Below are 27,367 nucleotides of genomic sequence, written 5' to 3'. Positions count from 1 at the left end.
CTCAAGGCACTCCCTCCCGGAACTGCGGAGGCGTCAAGCCAGACCCAGCCCTAAAGACCGGCGGACTCCACGGTTTCCCCCTCTTCCCCTCACAGGGGCCTGGGTGGGGCACGTCCCGTGTCCTCCGCCTAGGCCCCCGCCCCCGCCCCCGACTTTCCTTCTTTCCCCTCCCGGCCGCACACATTCCAACCCCGGGCTTCTGCCATCCCGGCAAGCCAAAAAGTCTGGAGCGGATACATAGCTACAAGATCCGGAGTCGCTCGCCTTAACTCTGGTCCAGTGTCCACCAACCAGTGCCCACTTCCATACCGGGAAACAGGCAGCACTTCTCGTGCCTACTTGCCGTGGTGACTAGTCGGGGAGGCAGTGATTCTTGGAGCTGTGCTTCGGGCTGTGTGTGCACTTTCCCCATCTCTCCCCCAGCCCTATTCTGTCCCGTCCCTAGGTCTGCCCGAGAACTGCCCACAGCCCTGAATAGGGGAATTTGGTACTCCTGCTTGTGCCCTCCTGCCTCTCCGCTGATGCTGGAGCCCTGGGATCAAACGACTGAATTGATGGTAATTTCCACGATGCCCATGACGCCAAGGGGAAAAAGCTATAGGGTCCTTGGCCCAGAGCTGGAAATCCGGAAAATCGGATCCCTCTCATTTGCTCCTGTCACGCCCCCAACTTCGTGAGCCCCCTTCCAAGAATAGGCTAAAGCACCAAACCCCTTATGTTTCCCTGGCCTTCGTATAGGTGTGGGCTTGGGGGGCACAATAAAGATTTGTAGGTGAAATAGCCGGTGTCTGGTTCCAGGGGTGAAGGCCGTTTCCGGAGGGCAGGGGTAGGGTTGGGGTTGGGGGGCTCTCAGCCCGGTGTTGCGCTCCTGCCCCTAATCCGCTCCGGCCTTTCCTTCTTGCCGCGATTCCCAACTTTGCTCAAAGTCGCTAGACTCCAAGCTGTTGGAGGGACTCCTGGACAGACCTGGAGACTGACAGAGGGCCTCGAAAGCAACAGGCCAAAGACCCACGGGCAGAGTTGGCACGGGACCCCAAAGGAAGGAGGAGGGCTCGGGCCCAAGACGGTTCTCCTCCCCTTATCCCTGTTCTCCTCTTCAGGATGGAGCTGACCTCAAGGGAAGGAGGGAGGGGACAGCCGCTGCCCTGGGAACTTCGACTGGGCCTACTTCTAAGCGGTGAGAGGGCCTGGTGGGGGCTGGGGGTTGTGGAATGTGATGGTAGGTCCTGGTAACTGCCCTTGGGGCACATGAGGTGGGGCTACCGAATAAGAACTCAGCAGAACTGGCTGAACCACTGTCCCCAGTGCTGGCTGCCACACTGGCACAGGTCCCTGTCCCAGATTTGCCTGGCTGTTCGAGGGGAAGCTGCTACCCTGCCACGGGCGACCTCTTGGTGGGCCGAGCTGACAGACTGACTGCCTCATCTACCTGTGGCCTGAATGGCCCCCAGCCCTACTGCATTGTCAGTCACCTACAGGTGTGGCTAGGGACGGGGTGAGAGGCTGAGTCAGGGTGGGGCTGACACCGCCTCAGGCACTGATTCTAATCCCCAATCCACCCAGGATGAAAAGAAGTGCTTCCTGTGTGACTCCCGGCGCCCCTTCTCTGCTAGAGACAACCCACACAGTCATCGCATCCAGAATGTAGTTACCAGTTTTGCGCCACAGCGGCGGGCAGCCTGGTGGCAGTCAGAGAATGGTGAGGACACGGGTGGGGCAAAAAGTGATGAGGGCTGTCTACCAGTAGCTTTGAGTCCTTGACTTCCGACTCCTGTCCCAGGTATCCCTGCAGTCACCATCCAGCTGGACCTGGAGGCCGAGTTTCATTTCACACACCTCATTATGACCTTCAAGGTGCCTGCATATGTGGGAGCTTGCCTGAATCACCCTGCTTGGCTCCCCCATTGCCCCTGGACAGAGCCTCAGCTCCTTAACCCAGCCTTCCTGAGTGTGGATGCAGGGAGTCTCCTTCATTCTTCCATTTGCCTCCAGGCCTTTGCACAGCTCTTCGGCCTTTTCAATCCAAGGCTGGGTCAGGTGCTGTCTCCCTGAACCCTATGACCCCTGAGTCTCTCCATTAGAGGTGGCTACCCCTGCTGGTTATTATCTGTCTTCCACCAGTCACCCACACTGTCTGTGAGCTGTTCGAGGGCAGTCTTGGGCTGAGCAGGGCTCTTGATGGCCCTGGGTTGGGCTTGGGTCCTGGTGCCTTCTGATCAGCTGTACCCCCAACCCAGACATTTCGCCCTGCTGCCATGCTGGTGGAGCGCTCAGCAGACTTTGGCCACACCTGGCATGTATACCGATATTTCTCCTATGACTGTGGCGCTGACTTCCCAGGAGTCCCACTAGCCCCACCACGGCACTGGGATGATGTAGTCTGTGAGTCCCGCTACTCAGAGATTGAGCCATCCACTGAAGGCGAGGTAAGGGCTGGCATCTGGGCTGGGGGCTAGAAGTGGGGGATGATGGGCCTGAGGCAAGGTCCAGTATCGCTATGAACTCCCTGCCTCTCCAGGTCATCTATCGTGTGCTGGACCCTGCCATCCCTATCACAGACCCCTACAGCTCACGGATTCAGAGTGAGTGCTCCACCCTTTGAGCTTGGCACAGGCTGTGTCCGGCTAGGGACTATTTGGGGCCTCAATAACTATTTTGGGTGCTTCCTAGGGCAGGTGCCAAGCCCAGTTTAGCTTGAGTGGCAGTATACAGGAGGTCTTTCAAGGTGACCTTGGCAGCTGAGCCCCTGGGGGGGGCATGGGGCAGCAAGGGCCTGCCTAGCCAGTTGGCCCCAACCCTTCCCCCTACTCAGACCTGTTGAAGATTACCAACCTACGGGTGAACCTGACTCGTTTACACACGCTGGGAGACAACCTACTTGACCCACGGCGGGAGATCCGAGAGAAGTACTACTATGCCCTTTATGAGCTGGTTGTACGTGGCAACTGCTTCTGCTATGGACATGCCTCAGAGTGTGCGCCCGCCCCAGGGGCACCAGCCCATGCTGAGGGCATGGTGAGGGGCTTCAGATGGTTGGGATACGGCTAGGGGAAGGGGGGAACATGGCTGAGCAGCACTAACAACCTACCTGCCAACCTCCATAGGTGCACGGAGCTTGCATCTGCAAACACAACACACGTGGGCTCAACTGCGAGCAGTGTCAGGATTTCTATCATGACCTGCCCTGGCATCCAGCTGAGGACGGCCATAGTCATGCCTGTAGGAGTGAGTGAGATCTTGGCCTCCATAGCTCCAGCACTCTGCATCCTGATTGTGCCCTGGGTAGAACCTAGAGCTGGTTGGTTCGAGCCCCTAAAACCCAGGCTATATCCAGAGTGTACAGGCCTTGATGCCCCTTGGGAATCCCTCAATCCTCCTCTACAATCTGTTCTGAGTAGGGAACCAGTATGATGCTGAGGCCTTGAAGTCCCTGAGCCCCTACCCAAATTCTGGTCTGTGATAGGGATCTAAGGTGGCCTACTCTTTATCCTTGTGACCTGGTTCCTCAAGTGGCCTTTTCCCTGTCCTTCCTCCCCTGCCAGAGTGTGAGTGCCACGGGCACACCCACAGCTGCCACTTTGACATGGCCATATACCTGGCATCTGGCAACGTGAGTGGAGGTGTGTGTGATGGATGTCAGCATAACACAGCTGGTCGCCACTGTGAGCTCTGCCGGCCCTTCTTCTACCGTGATCCAACCAAGGACCTGCGGGATCCAGCTGCGTGCCGCCGTGAGGCTGGGATTGGGCAGGGGGAGAGAAAGCTGAGCCTGGGGCAGGAACTAGAGAGTTGGGGGCTTGGGATAGAGCCAGACCAGGGATCCAGGGTGGGAACTTAGGAGAGGACTGGTGATGAGCTAGTTGAGATAGGGTGGTTGACCCTGTATCTCTTTTTGCCATCAGCCTGTGATTGTGACCCCATGGGTTCTCAAGACGGCGGTCGCTGTGATTCCCATGATGACCCTGCACTGGGACTGGTCTCGGGCCAGTGTCGCTGCAAAGAACATGTGGTGGGCACTCGCTGCCAGCAATGCCGTGATGGCTTCTTTGGGCTCAGTATCAGTGACCCTCTAGGCTGCCAGCGTATGTGTCTCCTGCCGTAACTTCTATGCTGACTTTTAACCCCTGCCCTCTTACTCCTCACTCAGCTGAACATGAGCACTACTACAGTTTCCCAAAGTGCTGATGATTCTCCTTCCCTGCAGGATGTCAGTGTAATGCACGGGGCACAGTGCCTGGGAGCACCCCTTGCAACCCCAACAGTGGAACCTGTTACTGCAAACGTCTGGTGACTGGACGTGGATGTGACCGCTGCCTGGTGCGACTGGAGGGGGCTGGAGTTCTAGGGGCATGATTTGTCCTTAGAGCACATGGTTGGGGTGTGATATCCATGCCAGTGGGTGGGTGCTGAGAGCTTAGGGTCTAGTCCTGACTGAGAAGCCTCAGGTCTGGGAGGCCAAGGGTGTGGGTCTGGGGGCATGTTTACACCAACAGGTGACAGAGGCTAAGACATGTGGTTAGGATTTCCTGCTGGGTGGTGAAGGGGCCTGGAAGTCTGTTTCTGGCTCCCAGCAACTCCTTTCCCCCAGCCTGGCCACTGGGGCCTGAGCCACGACCTGCTCGGCTGCCGCCCCTGTGACTGCGATGTGGGTGGTGCCTTGGATCCCCAGTAAGTGATGTAAAGGGGGCCTGGGAAGGGATGGGGAAAGACCCTGAGCAGGAGAGGAGGTCCTTCTTCAGTAACCACAGAGTTCCCTCCAGGTGTGATGAGGCCACAGGTCAGTGCCACTGCCGCCAGCACATGGTTGGCCGACGCTGTGAGCAGGTGCAGCCTGGCTACTTCCGGCCCTTCCTGGACCACCTAACTTGGGAGGCTGAGGACACACAAGGACAGGTGTGGGGCTTCCCCCCAGAGGACTGGGTGTGGGTGGACACTTCTGTGACTGGAGAGGTGGGGTTATGGACAGTACCTTGTTGAGGAGGTGGGGGGTGATAGATAGCTTTGGCACGAGAAATGGAGTTTGAGGCTGGCTGTGGCAGAAAAGGCGAAGCCTCACCTGAGCCTCCATCCCTGGCTGCATTATCTCCCAGGTGCTTGATGTGGTAGAGCGCCTGGTCACCCCTGGGGAGACTCCATCTTGGACTGGCTCAGGCTTTGTGCGACTACGGGAAGGTCAGGCCCTGGAGTTCCTGGTGCCCTCTGTGCCGAAGGCCATGGACTATGACCTGCTGCTGCGCTTAGAGCCCCAGGTTAGACCCTGTTATCTAATCTGGAGCTGAACCTGTGGATGTGGGAGCATCGCCTCCATCATCCTGTTTTTCCAGGTCCCGGAGCAATGGGCAGAGTTGGAACTGACTGTGCAGCGTCCAGGGCCTGTGCCTGCCCACAGCCTGTGTGGGCATGTGCTGCCCAAGGATGACCACATACAAGGGACTCTGCAACCACACGCCAGGTGAGGGCACTGGAGGTAGCACTCACAATAGCAGGGGTGTGGGGTCAGCCCTAAGATACCTGCAGGGGACCTGGAAGGCCCCACAGCTCATTCATCTGTTCCTTCTTTTGAATACCTCCAGAATGCTGGTTGCCAAGTCCTGTTGGGCATGGCCTTGTTCACAGGAAGGAAGTAGACAGATCAAAGCCTACTCTCTCAAGGGTCTAAGGCCCACAGGCCAAGGCATAAATTAATGGGAAATCACCTGGTGTCACTATCAGGAGGGCCCACAGTGGTGGTGGTAGAGGTGGTAGTGGTGGGGCCATAGCCTCAGAGCACTCAAAGCAGGAATGTGCCAGGTCTGATTAATGTTTTATTACATTTTGGGTAGTGAGTCTGCACAGGTGAATGTATGATTCTAGAGGGCCACCTTTATGGGAGTCTTCTGTGCAGATTCTTTGTGGGGCTGCCCAGCTGTTTGTTGGCCTAGCCCAGCCCAACCCAACCCAGCCAAAGTCTCTGCTTTGGCTGATGGTTTAGCTGCTGGGAGTAGGATGGGAGAGGCCAAGATGATTTGTACAGGGCCCCTAGATGACCCCCTGCACCTGTCCTCACTTCCCCCCAGGTACATGGTGTTTCCTAATCCTGTCTGCCTTGAGCCTGGTATCTCCTACAAGCTGCATCTAAAGCTGGTACGGACAGGGGGAAGGGCCCAGCCTGAGACTCCCTACTCTGGACCTGGCCTGCTCATTGACTCGGTGAATAATCCCCCTTGCCCACACCAACCAAGATGGCAGGGCCTGTGGTGTGGGACTTGGGGGGTAGCAAGGGTCTGTGGCAGAAGAGGCAGGCCCATGGTGGTGCCAGGGTAGGCAGGCTACTGGCCGTGCTAAGGCAAGTGCTCTGGCAATGCCTACATGGTCCCAGGTCTGAATTGTGGTCTTCCTTGCTCACCCCTTCAGTTGGTGCTGCTGCCACGTGTCCTGGTGCTCGAGGTGTTTAGTGGGGGTGATGCTGCTGCCCTGGAGCGCCGGGCCACCTTTGAACGCTACCAATGCCATGAGGAGGGTCTGGTGCCCAGCAAGACTTCTACCTCTGAGGCCTGCGCACCCCTCCTCATCAGTCTGTCCACCCTCATCTACAATGGTGCCCTGCGTGAGTGTCTGTGATGTGGGTTGATGGGGCAGATGTGGGGACCCAACCTGACTTGGCTTAACCCTCCTCCCCACAGCCTGTCAGTGCAACCCTCAAGGCTCACTGAGTTCTGAGTGCAACCCCCATGGTGGTCAGTGCCTATGCAAGCCTGGAGTGGTTGGGCGCGGCTGTGACGTCTGTGCCCCTGGCTACTATGGCTTTGGCCCCACAGGCTGTCAAGGTACTCTCCTGCCCCTTGTTCGCTCCTGTTCTTCTCTCTCCTTTCCATTACTGTTCTCTCTCCTCCTTCTGGCCCTGCTGCTTCTTTCCTCGAACTCAGTCTTGGACCCTCTACTCTCAACCTTGGGTCAGTTGCAGTTCTCTTCAATTTCCTGACTTTCCCACCCAGACCCCCACTACCAACCCTCCCCTGAGACCCTCCCTCACCCACACTTCCTTCAGACCCCCGTCCCCCTCCCCTGACTCAGTCTCTGCCTTGCCCTTAGCCTGCCAGTGCAGCCATGAGGGGGCACTCAGCAGTCTCTGTGAAAAGACCAGTGGGCAATGTCCCTGCCGAACTGGTGCCTTTGGGCTTCGCTGTGACCGCTGCCAGCGTGGCCAGTGGGGATTCCCTAGCTGTCGGCCATGTGTCTGCAATGGGCATGCAGATGAGTGTGACACCCACACTGGTGCTTGCCTGGGCTGCCGTGATCACACAGGGGGTGAGCACTGTGAAAGGTGAGCCTGCAGCATCTATGAGTGGGTTGGTGGGTGGGCAGGCTTCCCAGGGATGACACATTTCTTCTTCCCTCTCCCTGCAGGTGCATTGCTGGTTTCCACGGGGACCCACGGTTGCCATATGGGGGCCAGTGCCGGCCTTGTCCCTGTCCTGAAGGCCCTGGGAGCCAACGGCACTTTGCTACTTCTTGCCATCGGGATGAATTTTCTCAGCAGATTGTGTGCCACTGCCGGGCAGGCTACACAGGTGACTGAATGGGGGGGCCAGGTGTGGGATCAGGGTGAGTTGGTTGGGCTGAGCACTCACAGCTTCCTCTTGACTGCGGGCAGGGCTGCGATGTGAAGCTTGTGCCCCTGGGCACTTTGGTGACCCATCAAGGCCAGGCGGCCAGTGCCAACTATGTGAGTGCAGTGGGAATATTGACCCCATGGATCCTGATGCCTGTGACCCCCACACGGGGCAATGTCTGCGCTGTTTACACCACACAGAGGGTCCACAGTGTGCCCACTGCAAGCCTGGCTTCTATGGGCAGGCTGCCCGACAGAGCTGTCACCGTGAGTATGAGTATGGGAGGGCGTGGCTGAGTTGGGGCTCTGCTTCTTGGCCTCCCCTTGACTACTGTGCTCATCTTGGTTGGCACAGGCTGCACCTGCAACCTGCTGGGCACAAATCCCCAGCAGTGCCCATCTCCTGACCAGTGCCACTGTGATCCAAGCAGTGGGCAGTGCCCATGCCTCCCCAATGTCCAGGGCCCTAGCTGCAACCGCTGTGCCCCCAACTTCTGGAACCTCACCAGTGGTCATGGTTGCCAGCCTTGTGCCTGCCACCCAAGCCGGGCCAGAGGCCCCACCTGCAATGAGGTATGGGACCCTCCTGCATATCCCTGATTAGATGGGGCCAGGTGTCTGTCTTGTTTCGATGACTCAGCCTCTGATAGAGGCTCTAACCCTGCCTTGTTCCCACCCCAGTTCACAGGGCAGTGCCACTGCCATGCTGGCTTTGGAGGACGGACTTGTTCTGAATGCCAGGAGCTCCACTGGGGAGACCCTGGGTTGCAGTGCCGTGGTGAGGGAGCCAGGGAGGCCAGGTGGATGGAGGACTTCCCAGAATGCCCCACAGTGGCCCTAACTCTGTGCTCTGCTCTTTATTGCAGCCTGTGATTGTGACTCTCATGGAATAGATACACCTCAGTGTCATCGCTCCACAGGTCACTGCAGCTGCCGCCCAGGCGTGTCTGGTGTGCGCTGTGACCAGTGTGCCCGTGGCTTCTCAGGAATCTTTCCTGCCTGCTATCCCTGCCATGCATGCTTTGGGGATTGGGACCGAGTGGTACAGGACTTGGCTGCTCGTACGCGGCGCCTAGAGCAGCGGGCGCAGGAGTTGCAGCAGACGGGTGTGCTGGGTGCCTTTGAGAGCAGCTTCTGGCACATGCAGGAGAAGTTGGGCATTGTGCAGGGCATTGTAGGTGCCCGCAACACCTCAGCTGCCTCCACTGCACAGCTTGTGGAGGCCACAGAGGAGCTGAGGTGTGGAAGGACCTAAGAATACATGGTGGGATGGGGCAGAGATCCAGTGGACCAGTGGTGAAGCCTCTCTAAACAGCCCCCTCTCCATCACCACAGGCGTGAAATTGGAGAGGCCACTGAGCACCTGACTCAGCTGGAGGCAGAGCTGACAGATGTGCAGGATGAGAACTTCAATGCCAATCATGCACTAAGTGGTCTGGAGCGAGATGGGCTTGCACTTAATCTCACACTGCGGCAGCTCGACCAGCATCTTGACTTGCTCAAACATTCAAACTTCCTGGGTGAGTTGTTAGCCAACTAGGCAGGTGGATCAGGGTCAATTATCGGCTGACTCTCTGCCTCTGCCCAACTTAGGTGCCTATGACAGCATCCACCATGCCTACAGACAGTCTGTAGAGGCAGAACGTCGTGCCAACACCTCAGCCTTGGCAGTACCTAGCCCTGTGAGCAACTCAGCAAGTACCCGGCGTCAGACAGAGGCACTGATGGATGCCCAGAAGGAGGACTTCAATAGCAAACACATGGCCAACCAGCGGGCCCTCGACAAGCTCTCTGCTCTTACCCACACCCTGAGCCTGACAGGCATAAATGAACTGGTGAGATGCAAGTGTTGGGTGGGACCGGTGGGTGTAGATGTTTCTCCCACAGGGCCCTGACTTGTTCTGTGCCTGGCAGGTGTGTGGGACCCCAGGGGATGCACCCTGTGCTACAAGCCCATGTGGGGGTGCTGGCTGTCGAGATGAGGATGGGCAGTTCCGCTGTGGGGGCCTCAGCTGCAATGGGGCAGCGGCTACAGCAGACCTAGCACTGGGCCGGGCCCGGCACACACAGGCAGAGCTGCAGCGGGCACTGGTGGAAGGTGGTAGCATCCTCAGCAGAGTGGCTGAGACTCGTCGTCAGGCAAGCAAGGCACAGCAACGGGCCCAGGCAGCCCTGGACAAGGCTAATGCTTCCAGGGGACAAGTGGAACAGGCCAACCAGGAACTTCGAGAACTTATCCAGAGTGTGAAGGACTTCCTCAACCGTGAGCCTCCCACATGTCCCAGGCCATTTGATTGTCTCTTTGGCAACTCCGTATCTGTATCTCCCTCAGTACATACTTGAGCCTCAGGGACTACACTGGATCAGTGTTTATGACCCCTTGGCCGGCTCCTGAGTCCTTGCCCATATGTGGTTCCATGTCCATGTTCTTGAGTCTGAGCCCCTTATATAGTTCCTGTCCCTGTGGTTACATCCTTATGCCTGTTAACAAAACCCTATCTCATGTGCATGTCCTGAGTTCACACCTCAAAACTGCACCCTCATGCCCATGCTGGAGAATCTATGTCCTTAAGCTCTTATTGTGTCCTTATAGAGGAGGGGGCTGATCCTGATAGCATTGAGATGGTGGCCACACGGGTGCTAGAGCTCTCCATCCCAGCTTCAGCTGAGCAGATCCAGCACCTGGCGGGTGCGATTGCAGAGCGAGTCCGGAGCCTGGCGGATGTGGACGTGATCCTGGCACGTACTGTAGGAGATGTGCGTCGTGCTGAGCAGCTACTGCAGGATGCACGGCGGGCAAGGTCTGACCCCATCCCTGGCCCTTATCCCTGACACCTGGTCTTGATACCTGCAGGTTCTGATTCCCCCATTTCCCCAGGAGCCGGGCTGAAAATGAGAAACAGAAGGCAGAGACAGTACAAGCAGCACTGGAGGAGGCCCAGCGGGCACAGGGTGTTGCCCAGGGTGCCATCTGGGGGGCAGTGGCTGACACACAGGACACAGAGCAGACCCTGCACCAGGTGAGGTCTTCCTAGGACATCAGTGAGGCAAGGCAATGGGCATCCACCATAGATCTGTGTAACCTTTGGCTCACCCGTGGCAGGTACAAGAGAGGATGGCAGGTGCAGAGCAGGCACTGAGCTCTGCAGGTGAAAGGGCTCAGCAGTTGGATGCTCTTCTGGAGGCTCTGAAACTGAAACGGGCGGGAAATAGTCTGGCAGCCTCTACAGCGGAAGAAACGGCAGGCAGTGCCCAGGGTCGTGCCCAGGAGGCTGAGAAGGTGAGTTGAGGCAGAGCCAGCTGGGAAGGTAGGGCTGGAAGCTGAGCTACAACGCTAGCCTAACCCTCTATATCTGCAGCTGCTACGGGGCCCTCTGGGTGATCAGTACCAGACGGTGAAGGCCCTGGCTGAGCGCAAGGCCCAGGGTGTGCTGGCTGCACAGGCAAGGGCAGAGCAACTGCGGGATGAGGCTCAAGACCTGCTGCAGGCCGCTCAGGACAAGCTGCAGCGGCTACAGGGTGAGAAATGAGGCAGGTGGGCAGTAGTGACACAGGACTGTGGGAGTGAGACCCCCCAAAATGACACCTGCCCTTCCTAGAACTGGAAGGCACCTATGAGGAGAATGAGCGGGCACTGGAGGATAAGGCAGCCCAGCTGGACGGGCTGGAGGCCAGGATGCGCAGCGTGCTTCAAGCTATCAACCTGCAGGTCCAGATCTACAACACCTGCCAGTGACCGCTGCCCAAGGCCTACCCCAGTTCTCAGCACCGCCCCACATGCATGTCTGCCTATGCACTGAAGAGCTCTTGGCCCGGATGGCCCCCAATAAACCAGTGTGAACCCCTACTGTGTTGTCTGGACTCTGATTTGGGGCGAGCGTGAGAGTCTCCAGGAGAACCTAAAGGCTGCCCCCAGCAGGGCCCATGCAAAGCTAAGGCACCCGAGCACCGCCTCTTTCCGCTCGGGCCCGCCCCGGAGCTGCAAGTCGCTCCGAGCCCATTCCCGCCGGAAGTACGTCATTAGCTTGGCGCTCCGCCTCCCGCGGCCTTAACTAGAAGTCGAAACAAAACAAGCCGCTAAGGCGGTGGCGGCGGCGCCGGGACGGGGGAGGGGCGCGCCGGAACCGGAACCGACCTGACGCCGGAACCGGAACGGAGAGCGGGTTGCCAGGGCCCGAAGAGGGCTGGCTGCGGCGGTCTCGCTCGGTGAGTGGAGCAGGCTGCAACTCGCCGGCTTGGCCGCAGCGGGGAGGCCTCAACGAGCGGCCGCAGCGGCCTGTTCAAGGTCACGGGACGTGCCAGCCCCTACCCCTAGTGTCCCGCAGCGTGCCAGCCCACCGATGCCGGCGGGGTCGTTACGCTATGCCTGTGGCCAGCCTCCCACCTGGGAGAGGACTGGCGGCCAGCGAGGGCAGCTTCCTGGAAGAGGTGGTGGCGGGCACGGGGTTCAGAGGCTGGAGCTGGGGCTCTGGTCTGTGGTCAGTAACCCCGCGCTGCCATTTCAGGCTGGCTCCGGTCTCTAGACAACCCCTTTTCCCGCCTCATTGCCCCTGGAGCATGCGGGGGGGGGGGGGACGCGACCTTCGGCTGGGGCCTGGGTGCGAGAAGGAGGCGTCGGTGGCAGGTGTCATTAAAGATCCAGCTCACCATTACCACATCTGACCTGTAGAAGGGTATCCTACCATCTCTCCTCCCTCCTTTACACACTTAGGGGAACACAGACTAGTCATTATCTGTCCTGCTGCTGGTTCAGACCAGGCTTGAGGCTGCCAGGGGTCCTGGATCCGTGGTCCTCCCCAGCCTTATCTCAGTATCTAGTTTCAAGACCTTCATTTTGGTGGGAGAAACAGACCAGAATCCACTGTTGGGATCCCCACTCTGTGGCTTAGAGCTGATGAGTGAAGGCATCTGGGAAGGAAGGTGATGATTTCTGTTCCAGTCTCAAACTGGGTGCCCATGCTGCCTTAGTACTGGAGCAGGGTTGCTGCTGAAGAGGTAGTGTGACATCTATAGATACACTTTTCAGTCCCTCTCTGCTTGGGACAGCAGCTGGGGAGAGGACTTTCTCTTGAAATGAAGAAGGACCAGGCAGTACATAGGAGCAGGTTCTTGCCAAGGGAGCTGGCAGGAGGCAGGTGGAGTAACTTAGCCCCAGGACCTTTTCTAGGCGATGGCAGAACCTGAGTTAAGCCTGTTTTCAGCCACAGAGCCTGGTCCTCCTGCGTCTTGTCTCCTTTCCTGCCTTCCTCCTCCACTTTCTATTTCTCCAGTGGTGACTAAGCAGCCATTGAGAGTGAAGGAAAAGTGAGCACCCTGCTCAGAGTGCCAGCCCTGTGGGCTGGAGCCATGGCTCCTGTCCAGATTGGTGGAGTAGCCTGGTCCCAGGCCATGACTTCCTTGACCTGGTGCCCCTCAGTAAGGCTTCCAGCTGTGTGGGACTGTTATGGGAGGTATCTGTGAAGCTTGGCCAGAAGTGGATGCTGTTACTTGAATTATTTATTACCTCTTCAGAATAGCCTGAGAGTGTCCAGGGCTACTTCAGAGATAAGATACAGCTCTGTAGCATTAGGAGTGTCCTTGGTTGCTGAGCCCTGGCTGTAGCTAAAGAGCAAGTTGTTGGGTCTTGGCAGTGATCCCTAGCTCCTTTTCATTAGGCTGTCGGTTCCTTGCTGGAGAATTTGGCCATAAAGAGTTGCCAAGATAGCTGGGCCAGGAAGAAAGCGCCGCAGCCCTGACCCAGACGCTGTTGCCGACCCCGGGGCACTCTGGCTGTCGACCAAGCGGCTCAAGATGTCTGGAGGGGCCAGTGCAACAGGCCCAAGGAGAGGGCCCCCAGGACTGGAGGATGCCAGTAGTAAGAAGAAGCAGAAGGATCGAGCAAACCAGGAGAGCAAGGATGGAGATCCTAGGAAAGGTGGGAGTGGCATTCCCAGAGTGCTTGTGGCCTTCTCTTCCTCCCATCTTATTGAGTATACAGATTGGGGTTTGGGAGATTTTTTGCTCTTCTTTCTGTCCTGATCTGATGCTGAGAGAAGGACCCATGATAGTCTCAGTAGAGCCTCAGCTTTGAAGCCTGAGTACTTGGCTAAGATTCAGAAGATGGTGCTGTTGGGGTCCTTGCCTTATTTCTTTTTTTTACTTTTTTTCTTTCTTTTTTCCTTTTTTTTTTTTGAGATGGAGTCTTGTTCTGTTGCCCAGGCTGGAGTGCAGTGGCGTGACCTCGGCTCACTGCAGCATCCACCTCCTGGGTTCAAGTGATTCTCCTACCTCAGTCTCTCAAGTTGTTGGGATTACAGGTGCACGCCACCATGCCAGGCTAATTTTTTTTTTTTTTTTTTTTTTTTGAGACAGTCTCACTCTGTCATCCAGGCTGGAGTGCAGTGGCGCAATCTCGGCTCGTTGTAGGCTCTGCCTCCCAGGTTCAAGCGATTCTCCTGCCTCAGCCTCCCAAGTAGCTGGGATTACAGGCACACACCGCCAGGCCTAGCTAATTTTTGTATTTTTAGTAGAGACGGGGTTTCACCATGCTGGCCAGGCTGGTCACAAACTCCTGACCTCAGGTGATCTGCTCGCCTTGGTCTCTCAAAGTGCTGGGATTACAGGCATCAGCCACTGTGCCTGGCCCTTTTTTTTTTTTTTTTTATGTTTTGTTTTGTTTTTTAAAGGCAGGGTTTCACTCTTGCATAGGCTAGAGTGCATTGCAGGTGTGATCGTTAGCTTACTGCATCCTCAAAGTCCTGGGCTCAAGCAGTCCTCCTACCTCAGCCTCCCCATTAGCTTGGCTAATTTTTCTTCTTATTTTTTTTTAGAGACAGGGTCTCGATATGTTACCCAGGCTGGTCTTGAACTCCTGGCCTCAGGTGATCCTTCTGCCTCAGCCTCCTGTGCAGCTGGGATTACAGGATCACACCACCGTACCCGGCTGTTCTTTCCTTCGTCGTCAGGGTCAGCATCCACTCCTCGAGAGGAGCAGACCAAAGCAGGTCAGTAATGAATGGGCTTTTTCAGGTAAGGGGAGGGGGCATTTGCAGTTTGGCTTTCATCTGAAGCAGTTTTTCATTAGGGCTGGGTCTCTGTTTCCTGCTTATTACCATCAGGAGCTTGTGGAGACTCTTGATCTCTTTGCTACTCCCCCTACAGAGTTGTTGCTCGATTGGAGGCAGAGTGCAGAAGAGGTAATTGTCAAGCTTCGTGTGGGAGTAGGTCCCCTTCAGCTGGAGGACATAGATGCGGCTTTCACAGATACAGACTGTGTGGTGCGGTTTTCAGGTGTGTCCATCTGCTGGCAACACATCAGTATGTTTGAATCTTCTGATATCTCCTACCCCAGCTCACGTGAGGACCCTGCTCTGTCTCCAGGTGGTCAGCAGTGGGGTGGTGTCTTCTATGCTGAGATAAAAGGATCTTGTGCTAAAGTGCAAACCCGCAAGGGGAGTCTCCTGCACCTGACACTGCCCAAGAAGGTGCCTATGCTCACGTGGCCCTCTCTCCTGGTGAGTTCTAGTAGTACAGGGTTGGGTAGGGATACCCAGTGTAGTTGACACGGCCTGACTGCTGTATCTTTGGCAGAAGAAACCTCTAGGGACCCAGGAGCTGGTGCCGGGGCTGCAGTGCCAGGAGAATGGGAAGGAACTCTCTCCCATTGCCCTAGAGCCAGGCCCTGAGCCCCACCGGGCTAAGCAGGAGGCCCGGAACCAGAAGCGGGCCCAGGGCCGTGGTGAGGTAGGCTCAGGGGCTGGCCCCGGGGCCCAGGCAGGGCCCAGCGCCAAGAGGGCTGTGCATCTCTGCAGAGGGCCAGAGGGGGAAGGGTCCAGGGATGGCCCTGGACCCCGGGGTGATGCCCCACCCTTCGTGGCTGACCTGGCCACCCAGGTGAGAGTTGGGCATCTGTTCGGGTGTTAGGAGATGGGGGGAAAGTATGTGCACTGGAGTGGGAGCCACCTGGCAGACTCAGGGCTGATTCTGCCCACAATCTTGCCATTAATAGGTTGAGGCTGATGAACAGCATTGCATACCACCACTGAACCCCCAAACCTGCCTCCTGGGCTCAGAGGAGAATTTAGCCCTTTCAGTAGGAGAGAAAGCAGTGTCTCCCGGGAATGACCCAGTGTCTCCAGCCATGGTCCGGAGCAGAAATCCTGTGAAAGATGACTGTGTCAAGGAGGAGATGACAGTGGCAGCAGATGCTGCAACCTTGGTGGATGGTAAAGGTGGGGGTGGACAGGCAGAGCCCTAGGTTGGGTTGCAAAGTTTGTGGGTGGGTAGAGTAGAGTAGCAATAGTCTGGAACCTATCCTGGTTGGGGCTGAGCCATGGTCTCAATATAGAACCTGAGTCGATGGTGAACCTGGCATTTGTCAAGAATGACTCGTATGAGAAAGGCCCGGATTCAGTGGTGGTGCACGTGTACGTGAAGGAGATCTGCAGGGATACCTCAAGAGTACTCTTCCGTGAGCAGGACTTCACACTCATCTTCCAGACCAGGTAGTTGGGCAAATGATGGGACAAACAGTGCCTCAGGTGAGACAGTATGTCTCATGCTCTTCCTCTTGTCCTTTCTCCTGTCCTGCTGTGCCTCTGCAGGGATGGAAACTTCTTGAGGCTGCACCCGGGTTGTGGGCCCCACACCATCTTCCGTTGGCAGGTGAAGCTCAGGTGGGTGGTGCCCGGCCCCACCACTGTGCCTTGTACTCCCCTGGGCTCCATCTTCCTGGCTCATCTAGCCTGATGCCCATTCCTCCTGAGTCCCTGAATTCAGCCTTTTCCCACAGGAATCTGATTGAGCCAGAGCAGTGCACCTTCTGTTTCACGGCTTCTCGCATCGACATCTGCCTTCGTAAGAGGCAGAGTCAGCGCTGGGGGGGCCTGGAGGCCCCAGCTGCACGAGGTCTGCACACGAGCTCCCTTCATTGCCCAGCTCCACGTTACCAGGACCCCAACCCCTGTCACATGCTGCTAACCACCAGCCCTCTCATTCCCCCTTTTTAAGGTGCAGTGGGTGGTGCAAAGGTTGCCGTGCCGACAGGTCCAACCCCTCTGGATTCAACCCCACCAGGAGGTGCTCCCCACTCCCTGACAGGCCAGGAGGAGGCCCGGGCTGTGGAGAAGGATAAATCCAAGGCAAGATCTGAGGACACGGGGCTAGACAGTGTGGCAGCCCGCACACCCATGGAGCATGTAACCCCAAAGCCAGAGACACACCTGGCCTCGGTGAGAATTCTCGGGTGGGAAGGACCAAGAATGGAAGCTGGAGAGTCTTGGGGCTGTTCTCTCATGTCATCTTTGCTCCCACAGCCCAAGCCCACATGTATGGTGCCTCCCATGCCCCACAGCCCAGTGAGTGGAGACAGTGTGGAGGAGGAGGAAGAAGAAGAGAAGAAGGTGTGTCTGCCAGGCTTCACTGGCCTTGTCAATTTAGGCAACACCTGCTTCATGAACAGCGTCATTCAGTCTCTGTCCAACACTCGGGAACTCCGGGACTTCTTCCATGGTGAGGGCAGGGCCTAGAGCCTGGGATATGGGTGGAGGGGGTGCCTTTGACCCTCACACCTTTGCTCGGCTGCTGTTCCTAGACCGCTCCTTTGAGGCTGAGATCAACTACAACAACCCACTAGGGACTGGTGGGCGTCTGGCCATTGGCTTTGCTGTGCTGCTTCGGGCGCTGTGGAAGGGCACCCACCATGCCTTCCAGCCTTCCAAGTTGAAGGTGATCCGTGACCACTGTCACCCTTGGCTGGAGAGGGCGGGGAGGGCCAGCCAACTGGGTGTGCAGTGGGTGCTAGGGCTTCATGTTCACACCTTGGCTTCTGTATCCAGGCCATTGTGGCGAGTAAGGCCAGCCAGTTCACAGGCTATGCGCAGCATGACGCCCAAGAGTTCATGGCTTTCCTGCTGGATGGGCTGCACGAGGACCTGAATCGGATTCAGAACAAGCCCTACACAGAGACTGTGGACTCAGATGGGCGGCCTGATGAGGTCAGGGTTGGGGACAGCAGGTGGGCATGGCGCACGTGCATCCCAGCCCCCAGGTTTCTTTGGTTCTCACCACTCTGCCTCTCAGGTGGTAGCCGAGGAAGCATGGCAGCGGCACAAGATGAGGAATGACTCTTTCATCGTGGACCTATTTCAGGGCCAGTACAAGTCTAAGCTGGTGTGCCCTGTGTGTGCCAAGGTATGATGGGGTCCCCTGGAAAGAGGCCCCCTAGTTTGGCTCAGCTGGTCTGGTCACATTAGGTTCAGAGGCATGTGCATCTTAAGGTGCTACAGGGCAAGGTTTGGGCAAAGAAGCTGGCAGGGAGGCCTTAGGATTCTATGTGGACTGAAGAGCCTATTCAGGGTAGGCTTCCTGACTGAGGGAAAAGTGATATTAAAGCTCAGAGGTGTTGTCACAGGGTTCTGGGCACATGGGGTGTAAGTGTGAGGCAAATTTGTAAAGTGGCTAAGCTGAGCATGGCTTTGAGTGCCAGAAAGAGGGATCATTAACTCCTGGTGGCCCTCCTGCCCCATCTAGTGTCCTCAAGCCTGAGAGTTTGCTGGTTGGCTCTGAGGGCCCTGAGAGCCATCAGAAAGCCTGGAATGGGCTCTTTGGGCATGAGCATCTTGTCTCCCACTCTCTGTGCAGTCACCCAGTGCCAACTATACATCCACAGGTCTCCATCACTTTTGACCCATTTCTTTATCTGCCGGTGCCCTTGCCACAAAAGCAAAAGGTTCTCCCCGTCTTTTATTTTGCCCGAGAGCCCCACAGCAAGCCCGTCAAGGTGAGGAGTAAGCCCCTACCCTCTGGGCTATCACAGAGAATGTGGCCCACCTCCCTCACTGGCTGCCCTTTTTGCCACAGTTCCTGGTGAGCATCAGCAAGGAGAACTCCACTGCGAGTGAAGTATTGGACTCCCTCTCTCAGAGCGTTCATGTGAAGCCTGAGAACCTGCGTTTGGCAGAGGTATCTTTGTCCTTCCTTGGACTATTATATATGTGGACGTGTGCGTACTCAGCATAGACGTTTACAGTCATTGACATCTACAGACATACACATGGGCTGGGCACAGTGGCTCATAGCTATAATCCCAACACTTTGTGAGGCTGAGGTGAGCAGATCACTTGAGCCCAGCAGTTTGGGACCAGGCCAGGCAACTTGGCGAAACAAGAAATCTCTACAAGAAATAAAAAACAAGTCTCTACAAGAAATAAAAAAATTGGATGGGTGTGGTGGGTATGTGCTTATAGTCCCAGCTACTTCAGAGGCTGAGGCAGGAGGCTCACTTGAGCTCAGGAGGTGGAGGTTGCAGTGAGCAGAGATCGACTGCATTGCAGCACTCTAGCCTGGGTGACAGAGTGAGACCCTGTCTCAAAAATAAATAGATAAAACATAAAAATAGACATACACATGAATGTGCCTGTGACTGCCCAAAAACAGGCAATGTGCTGTTATTTGAGGCATGTTTGAAACCAGGCATTTTGTCTGTACAACAGAAGTGCCCTTAGTTCCTAGCCATTATCTGGGTTTATTCCCCTTTGTGGTGGTGGACCCCAACTGCATTTCCCTTTTCAGACAAGGAGCTTGAGCTGCAGGACTATCACTATGTTTACTCTGCTTCTCCCTCTATCCTACTACTGCTTTCCTTTTATCCCAGTTCTGTGTGCTAGCTCTCTCCAGGGGTTCCTAACCTTTAGCCTGACAGTGTCGGTTTTCTCAGGGATAAGAGTGGGGAGGAATCTCCTTGAATGTGAACCCTCCGTGACAATATGTTGCAGTCTTATAAGGCCATGCTAGTTATAGTAGGGTAGAGTCCCTCAGTGTGGAGAGCTGGTATTGTTGATATCTGCCCAACACCTGGTCTTTCAGGCCCTCTGATGCACTAGGCTCATTATGGCCTTAGGCACTGAGATGGATGCCAGCGGAGGCATAAGCCTATTTGGGCCTCCAGACCTTACTGCTGCCCATAGACCCAAGGCAGGGCCAAGTTTTCTTACACTCTGGGGCAGGACTAGGGAAAGGGCTTATTCTTATGTGGGATCTGTGTGTTCTCTGTCCCCAGGTAATTAAGAATCGTTTCCAACGTGTGTTCCTGCCCTCCCACTCACTGGACACTGTGTCCCCATCTGATATGCTCCTCTGCTTTGAGCTGCTATCCCCAGAGTTGGCTAAGGAGCGGGTAGTGGTGCTAGAGGTGCAACAGGTGAGTGGGGGCCAACCTGATGGCACAGGGCCCTGGTGGGTGGGGCACTCCTGCCTGGTCTTGCTGAGCCAGACGACCCACCCTAGCGCCCTCAGGTGCCCAGCGTCCCCATCTCCAAGTGTGCAGCCTGCCAGCGGAAGCAACAGTCGGAGGATGAAAAACTGAAGCGCTGTACCCGGTGCTATCGTGTGGGCTACTGCAACCAGTGAGGACCCCCGTGGTCTCCCCCACCCTTCCTTACTACCTTCTATGTGCCACCCTGCCCCTTCCTGCCACACCAAGGCACATATGCTTAAGATATACCTGTCACCCTACTTTACCAGGCTCTGGGGGAGGCAGGGCTGGCATACCCAGTTCCAAGGGACTATGACGAGCCCCCAGGATGGGGCTGAGGGCCTATCCTTGTCTTCCTCTTCCCTTCAGGCTCTGCCAGAAAACCCACTGGCCTGACCACAAGGGCCTCTGCCGACCTGAGAACATTGGGTACCCCTTCCTGGTCAGTGTACCCGCCTCACGCCTCACTTATGCACGCCTCGCTCAGCTGCTAGAGGGCTACGCCCGGTAAGTGCCCAGTGGTTGGACTAGAGTGGTGTAGGTGGGGACAGAGATGCTAGATGGGCTGGTCAGGAATCTTATTTGCCTTGTTGTCTGTTGCTAGGTACTCTGTGAGTGTATTCCAGCCACCCTTTCAACCTGGCCGCATGGCCTTGGAGTCTCAGAGCCCTGGCTGCACCACACTGCTCTCCACTGGCTCCCTGGAGGCTGGGGACAGTGAGAGGGACCCCATTCAGCCACCTGAGCTCCAGCTGGTGACCCCTGTGGCTGATGGGGACACAGGGCCTCTCCGGGTATGGACAGCCCCTGACCGGGGTCCTGTGCCCAGCACCAGTGGAATTTCTTCTGACATGCTGGCCAGTGGGCCCATTGAGGTTGGCTCCTTGCCTGCTAGCGAGAGGGTGTCCCGACCTGAAGGTAAGATCCGGTGAATGACTCCGGGAGCTGGGAAAGAAGAGACAGGAGGGTTGGGGGGGGCTCTTGTTTAGGTCCTGATGGGCAGGGAAGATTTGATTATCATGTTTTCACACAGCCGCTGTGCCCGGGTACCAGCACCCAAGTGAAGCTTTGAATGCCCACACACCCCAGTTCTTCATCTATAAAATTGACTCATCCAACCGAGAGCAGCGGCTAGAGGATAAAGGTGTCTGAGGCAGCGGGTGGGAGCCATGGTGTGGTTTGAGTTGGTTGTTCTCCACAGCTGCATGACCTCTCTCCCTGCCAATCTCCAGGAGACACCCCACTGGAGCTGGGTGATGATTGTAGCCTGGCTCTTGTCTGGCGGAACAATGAGCGATTGCAGGAGTTTGTGTTGGTAGCCTCTAAAGAGCTGGAATGTGCTGAGGATCCAGGCTCTGCTGGTGAGGCTGCCCGGGCTGGCCACTTCACCCTGGACCAGTGCCTCAACCTCTTCACACGGCCTGAGGTGCTGGCACCCGAGGAGGCCTGGTGAGAACAGGGCAGCAGGCAGATAAGGGGGCAGGATGGAGAAGAGAGAGACTTGCTGGTCCTGACCCAACCTCTGTCCCCTCCAGGTACTGCCCACAGTGCAAACAGCACCGTGAGGCCTCCAAGCAGCTGTTGCTATGGCGCCTGCCAAATGTTCTCATCGTGCAGCTCAAGCGCTTCTCCTTTCGTAGTTTTATCTGGCGTGACAAGATCAATGACTTGGTGGAGTTCCCTGTTCGGTGAGCAGCGGACCGTGGTGACTGTGGGCGGAGCGTGAGGACCAGGGTGGGCATCCGGAGCACCTGCTGCTTGTCTCACCCCTCCCTGACTGGACCTGACCTGCAGGAATCTGGACCTGAGCAAGTTCTGCATTGGCCAGAAAGAGGAGCAGCTGCCCAACTACGATCTGTATGCTGTCATTAACCACTATGGAGGCATGATCGGTGGCCACTACACTGCCTGTGCACGCCTGCCCAATGATCGTAGCAGTCAGCGCAGTGACGTGGGTGAGGGCACACACAGCCCAGCAGGATAGGTGGTAGGGGTGGTGGTACAGACTTTGTTCACACTCTTCCCACCCTGCTGTAGGCTGGCGCTTGTTTGATGACAGCACGGTGACAACGGTAGACGAGAGCCAGGTCGTGACACGTTATGCCTATGTACTCTTCTATCGCCGGCGGAACTCTCCTGTGGAGAGGCCCCCCAGGGCAGGTCACTCTGAGCACCACCCAGACCTAGGCCCTGCAGCCGAGGCTGCTGCCAGCCAGGTGAGGCATGTGGTAGGCTTTACAGAATAGTGGGGATAGCTCACAGACTGTGGGGCAGGGTTGGGGGATAGAGCTTCCTCTCCTCCAGCCACAGACCCCTTGAGCCTTGGGATTCATGAGAATTGCAAAGTTCCCTTACATCAAAGCCTTATCCAGAAGTATCCCCATACCCTGGGAACACTAACAAATGTACAGGTACACTAATAACATGCTGCCACTGGCAAGCACATTGGCACCCACTTGGCACAGATCAGGCAACTGCTCTGAACCTCACTGGGCACTGTGCTGTGAATGGACTATACCTGACAATTTCCCAGATTTCCCCCTCACATTCCCCACATGATAGCCCACACACCTTCACTTGTGATATCCCTGAGTTCTGGTGTGCACTCAAGACAAGGCCTATCTGGGCTGGCCATGGCCTCTGGTGGCTGTCATACTCTCTGAGGTAAACATAAGCATCTGTCTTTGCTGATCTTCTGTCTCTTTTACTGACATGGTATGCCATAGATCCAGTTGGTGGGCATGGGCACATCTCTTTTCTGGACTGGCTGCCTCCTTTCTGGCCCCATTCTCTTGAGCCCTCTGTCAAGCTTAGAGAAATTTCTGCAGAAGACTGGTCAGGATCTGGGTATGGATGGAAAGGAACAAGGAGATTGCTCTGGGATTGGCAACCCTGTTCTCTATGCATCAGTGTCATCTGGGGAGGCCTGGACTAAAATACTAACCAGATAACTCCCCACCCACCTCCATGTGGAGCTGCATGTGGATTGAGAGCTGTTTAGGGTAGGCAAAAATGCTATCAAGATTCTTTTACCCGGCCGGGGCGCGGTGGCTCAAGCCTGTAATCCCAGCATTTTGGGAGGCCGAGGCGGGTGGATCACGAGGTCAAGAGATCGAGACCATCCTGGTCAACGTGGTGAAACCCCGTCTCTACTAAAAAAATACAAAAAACTCGCTGGGCATGGTGGCGCATGTCTGTGATCTTGGCTGCTCAGGAGGCTGAGGCAGGGGAATTGCCTGAATCCAGGAGGCGGAGGTTGCAGTGAGCCGAGATCCCGCCATTGCACTCCAGCCTGGGTAATAAGAATGAAACTCTGTCTCAAAAAAAAAAAAAGATTCTTTTACCCTTGTGCTCTTAGTCTGGACAACCCTGAGGTTGGCTGCCTGCCTTCTTCCTTGCTGCTTGATCTAGAATGCAGGGTGTTAGCCCCAGTCACCCCAGATGGGACTGTCATGGCTAAGAGTCTCAGGGATACTGGGTCCTCCCCAACCCTGGGGTGCTGATGGCCGTTTCCACATACCCTAGGCTTCCCGGATTTGGCAGGAGCTGGAGGCTGAGGAGGAGCCGGTGCCTGAGGGGCCTGGGCCCATGGGTCCCTGGGGGCCCCAAGACTGGGTGGGCCCCCCACCACGTGGCCCTACCACACCAGATGAGGGCTGCCTCCGGTACTTTGTCCTGGGCACCGTGGCAGCTTTGGTGGCCCTCGTGCTCAACGTGTTCTATCCTCTGGTATCCCAGAGTCGCTGGAGATGAGCTCACCTGCAGGCAGCAGCTGTGAGCTGGCCTACCTGCCTGCCCAGGCCATGCCTGCCTTTGTTGTGGGGAACGTCTCTGGGCTTTGGGCCTCAGCTTGTGTATCTGGTGGGGGAGGGTGGGGAGACTGTGGCCTCTGCAGGGGCAGGGCATCCTAGGGTGGGTATCCATCCAGCTGTCTGTCCATTCATACCATACTGTTGCTCTGACCCTTGGCCTGGGGCTTGGCCCTGCCCAAGCTACTTCCTGTACGTAAAGTGTTAATAAAACCAGACTATTCAGGCCCGATCTCGTCTCTCTGTCTCACGCCGCTGCTGTCTGCGCCTGCCTTGGGACCCTCCCTTGGGTGCCAGGGCTCCAAGCCAGCACCCCCGGGATGCCAGGCGGCATGCTGGGCAGCCCCCAACCCCTGTCCTCATATTCTGTTGCAGGGACTAGGCCCTGGCCAGGCCCCCGAGGTGGCCCCCACGCGGACAGCCCCTGAACGCTTCGCCCCCCCTGTGGATCGGCCAGCCCCTACCTACAGCAACATGGAGGAGGTGGATTAGCAGGTCCCTGGCTGATGGGGGGTCCTGGGTATGGGAGACCCACCACAGAGGGCCAGCTCTTTGCTGCTTCTCCTTCTCTAATCCAGAGGACACTGGCTCTGTCAACGGGAAGCTGTGGGGTATGATTTGGGTGTGGAAACATCTCAGGTTGGGACTTCTTGTCAGCTTGGACGCCTGACCAGTGGGCTTTGGCTTCTCCAGCTGCCTCCAGTGCTGCGTGATTTGATTCTCAGTTGTACCTTCAATTCTTTCTGACCCACATTATAAACATAATTTTATTCTAAAAATTGTAATTTTTTTTTGCATTTTGGAAGTGATTGCTGCTGTTTAAATATATTTTAAAAATAAAAAATTAGTAGACTTAGTGACTGTGATCCACCACGTGCTGGGGCCACCTCCCCTCCCCATCATTTGGTCATGTCTGTGTGTGTGTGTCTGTGTGCATCTGTGTGCGTGCAGGTATGTATAAGAGACCTTGAAAGTGCTCTATTCTGAAGAGAGATGAAGGGGTCCCAGTTCATGTCCTATGGCTCATGAAACCCCCAGTGCTGTCAGCTCTTTGGAACTTACCTGCTGCTCTTTGATTTCACTGGTTCTGGGTCCCACATAGAGGCAGCTGTGGTTGGCATCATCAGGATTTCAATGCCCAAGAGACAGAGGAGTATATGAGGCACTGGAGTTGACAGCATGGAGTCAAAGGTGCATGTACCAGAGCAGCCTCGGGCTGACAACCAGACAATAAGTCAAGGAGGACTTGGTGGGGGACAGAATACTGGGGGTGGGGATCTTCCTCCTTATCAGTTCTCAGCTTTTTCTTTGCTTGAACAACATCTGGATCCCTACAGGTGGGAAACTGCTGTGGGGCAGATCTTGCTGCCCTGAAAAGAGGACAGGCAAAGAGGACCAGAGCTGATCTTGTCTAACTTCTATTGGAGGGAGGGTGCTGGGGCCTGCCAGCCTTAAAAGTCTTCCCTTAAGAGTCCCTGAAACCGGCCAAGTGTGGTGACTTATGCCTGTAATCCCAGCACTTTGGGCTGAGGTAGGAGGATGGCTTGAGCCCAGGAGTTCAGAACTAACCTGGGCAACAGGTGGAAGGCCCATCTTTACTAAAAATATAAAAATTAACTGGGTGTCGTGGTATGCCCCTGTGCCAAATATTTCAGAGGCTGAGGTGGGAGGGTCGTTTGAGCCTAGGAGGTGGAGGCTGTGATGAGCTGAGATTGTGTAATCGCACTCCAGCCTGGGTGACAGAGTGAAACTCTTTCAAAATTAATAATATAATAATAATAATAAAAGAGTCCCTGAGACCTTGGCTCCTGGCAGCTGTGCCAGGCTATTCCCTCTCAAGTGGGTTTCTAAGTCTGTCCTAGCCTAGAGCCTCTGCAACCTTGTACAAATAGCAAGGGCAAGTCTTGTGAAAAGCCTCCCTGCCTCCCTTTGTGGAGAATGCTGCCCCCTCCGCTCTCCAGTTGCTTGGGGGGTAAGGTGGACATCTCTAGCTGGAAGGAGATGGAGAGCAAAGGTACTGATGAGGCAGGAATTTAGAGTTGCTCAAGGGTGTTAAGACAGGCAGAGGTGGGGCAGGGTCCTGGCAGCCCTGTAGGTTCATTCCCATCTCTAAGCCCATGGGGTCAGTCTCAAGAAGCTCGGCATTGAGGCCTTGCTGGTAGCCCTGTTTCATTTGGAGCTAGGAGTAGCAATAAGCTCCTGGGGAAAGCTAGCCCCCTGACCAATGTTGGCTTTTTCTGATGGGGACAACACAAGGATCATGTGAAACCACTGGCTGTGGAGAGGGGTGTGAAAACCTGAGTGTGGGACCTGTAGAAATGGAATTGTTGGCCTATGTGCTGGTGCTGGCAGAGGTAATACTGTTGGAGGGCCTATTAAGCATGGGCTGCTCTGGGATTTTAACCATGGGCAGCCCCAAGTGCAAGGGAGTCTGGCCATCATTGGCTACATGTGCTAGATGCACTGATAAAGGAGTTCTGTCTGCCTCTGACTGCAGCCCTGCTGCTGCACTATACCCTTCTGTAGCATTTGCATGAGACTATTGTCACCAGCACTGTAGTCTCTACTACCCTACCTCTTATGTTATCAGCCTGTGCCATGGGGACCTCTCCATGGGCTTGGCTGCTGGACTCTACCTCTGTCCATTCCACAACTGGGCCTTGCTGGCTGCTGCCTGGTTTTTCCGCTTGACTTTCCTGGAAGCAGTGCCAGGGGCTCATGCAGGCAGGCTAACCTCCAAACTGGGCTCATACAATTTAACATTTCTGCTCTGTGCAAGTCATAGACATTTAGGGTTAGCTGGACATGCACTGGTACTACCACTTGTGGCATTCTTGGTGGCACTCATGGGGCTACTACCTCATCCTATGACATGTAGCCACGGGGTCCACAGTGTACCATGAGGTAACCAGGAAAGGGAGTACAGATCTTGATCCCATTGAGGGGGCCATCACCAGACCTGTATGACCTAGTGATGGTGCTACAATGAATCAGTGAATCGGGTACTGAGGAAATAGTGGCAGTGGCAGGCACTCTGCATGGATTTGCTCATCATGGGCACCTTTGTGGTTGTCTGGGCAATTGCACCTTCAAATTCAGTGCAAGGCTGGTGTGGCTATGGCTTTGCTTTTTGGTACCTGTCCTTAGCACCACGGGTCTGCATCCCCTGCTTAACTCCTGCACCTGGCCTTTCTCATGCAGTACATTGCAGGGCTGGGCACCTGGCTGGAGCCAAGGGGCCATGGAGAGGTGGTAAGCCCCAGGACAGCATTGGACCTGGATACTGATGCAGCATGTGGCCCTGGCCAGCACCTGGCATGTGGTCATTAGGTGGTATCCAGGCTTGGAGCTTGGTCATTAGTGGGATTTGGCACAAAGGACACAGAATATGGATACAGGCTAATCAGGATCCTGTCTATGCCTTGAAGGTCCAGAAATATGAGCATCACCAAGGGCTGCAAGAGCTCCAATTTCAAATTTGGAGATTTCCACCATCCCACCACCAGGTGCTCATTCTCTGCAACCCTCTACCTCAACCCCTTTTCACACACATAGTCTCTATATTCTGTTTTAGCTAGCAGGTCCTGGAAGTCCAGTGAGACTGTGGGAAGATCCCTAAGCATAAAGCTATAATCATGAAGATTCCATCTCATTTGTCCCACTCTGTCCCAACCTCAATAAAATATCCTTTCTCGAAGGCCTGCAGAGGGATTTCAAGGTCAAATTTGCATGTGG

The 27,367-nt window shown here is 55.9% G+C and overlaps 2 protein-coding genes across 55 annotated transcripts; both read left to right on the top strand.

Moving 5' to 3' along the window:
• The first annotated feature begins 365 nt into the window (after nucleotides 1-365).
• On the top strand, nucleotides 366-11,438 carry LAMB2 (laminin subunit beta 2). 5 transcript variants are annotated; one of them, XM_035275456.3, is made up of 33 exons: nucleotides 366-557; nucleotides 1,101-1,177; nucleotides 1,306-1,478; nucleotides 1,564-1,699; nucleotides 1,781-1,854; nucleotides 2,238-2,426; nucleotides 2,519-2,582; nucleotides 2,813-3,015; nucleotides 3,105-3,225; nucleotides 3,543-3,731; nucleotides 3,903-4,082; nucleotides 4,205-4,317; nucleotides 4,589-4,668; nucleotides 4,761-4,893; nucleotides 5,091-5,249; nucleotides 5,325-5,452; nucleotides 6,057-6,189; nucleotides 6,394-6,586; nucleotides 6,663-6,806; nucleotides 7,072-7,303; nucleotides 7,387-7,550; nucleotides 7,634-7,858; nucleotides 7,947-8,164; nucleotides 8,273-8,369; nucleotides 8,458-8,830; nucleotides 8,927-9,111; nucleotides 9,185-9,426; nucleotides 9,506-9,854; nucleotides 10,185-10,392; nucleotides 10,470-10,611; nucleotides 10,695-10,871; nucleotides 10,951-11,110; nucleotides 11,191-11,438. In XM_035275456.3, exons 2-33 carry the CDS (start codon nucleotides 1,102-1,104, stop codon nucleotides 11,325-11,327), a joined length of 5,397 nt encoding a protein of 1,798 aa, XP_035131347.2. In that variant the 5' UTR covers nucleotides 366-557; nucleotide 1,101; the 3' UTR covers nucleotides 11,328-11,438. The 5 variants fall into 5 exon arrangements, with proteins under 5 accessions (XP_035131347.2, XP_008979868.3, XP_054101596.1 ...); XM_008981620.6 differs by lacking the exon at nucleotides 366-557 and adding an exon at nucleotides 950-1,019; XM_054245621.2 differs by lacking the exon at nucleotides 366-557 and adding an exon at nucleotides 950-1,023.
• Nucleotides 11,439-11,635: 197 nt separating this feature from the next.
• USP19 (ubiquitin specific peptidase 19) lies at nucleotides 11,636-24,488 on the top strand. Of its 50 annotated transcripts, none has more exons than XM_078350823.1 (27): nucleotides 11,636-11,797; nucleotides 13,246-13,505; nucleotides 14,401-14,574; nucleotides 14,732-14,860; nucleotides 14,951-15,084; nucleotides 15,164-15,313; nucleotides 15,579-15,795; nucleotides 15,918-16,074; nucleotides 16,174-16,245; nucleotides 16,362-16,477; nucleotides 16,586-16,800; nucleotides 16,885-17,080; nucleotides 17,163-17,296; nucleotides 17,407-17,565; nucleotides 17,651-17,761; nucleotides 18,240-18,350; nucleotides 18,431-18,532; nucleotides 19,629-19,769; nucleotides 19,856-19,974; nucleotides 20,193-20,330; nucleotides 20,428-20,741; nucleotides 20,857-20,967; nucleotides 21,056-21,272; nucleotides 21,359-21,511; nucleotides 21,618-21,778; nucleotides 21,861-22,039; nucleotides 24,008-24,488. In XM_078350823.1, the coding sequence occupies exons 2-27, from the start codon at nucleotides 13,382-13,384 to the stop codon at nucleotides 24,122-24,124; spliced, it is 3,951 nt and encodes a 1,316-aa protein (XP_078206949.1). In that variant the 5' UTR covers nucleotides 11,636-11,797; nucleotides 13,246-13,381; the 3' UTR covers nucleotides 24,125-24,488. The 50 variants fall into 50 exon arrangements, with proteins under 50 accessions (XP_078206949.1, XP_078206946.1, XP_035131370.1 ...); XM_078350820.1 differs by having other exon boundaries at nucleotides 23,349-24,488; XM_035275479.3 differs by having other exon boundaries at nucleotides 16,580-16,800.
• The last annotated feature ends 2,879 nt before the right edge of the window (nucleotides 24,489-27,367 follow it).

This window comes from Callithrix jacchus, chromosome 15 (assembly GCF_049354715.1).
Source record: "Callithrix jacchus isolate 240 chromosome 15, calJac240_pri, whole genome shotgun sequence".
In the NCBI taxonomy this organism is placed as follows: Eukaryota; Metazoa; Chordata; class Mammalia; order Primates; family Cebidae; genus Callithrix; species Callithrix jacchus.
Note: the sequence above shows the minus strand (reverse complement) of the source record. Positions and strands in the feature narration are given on the sequence as shown.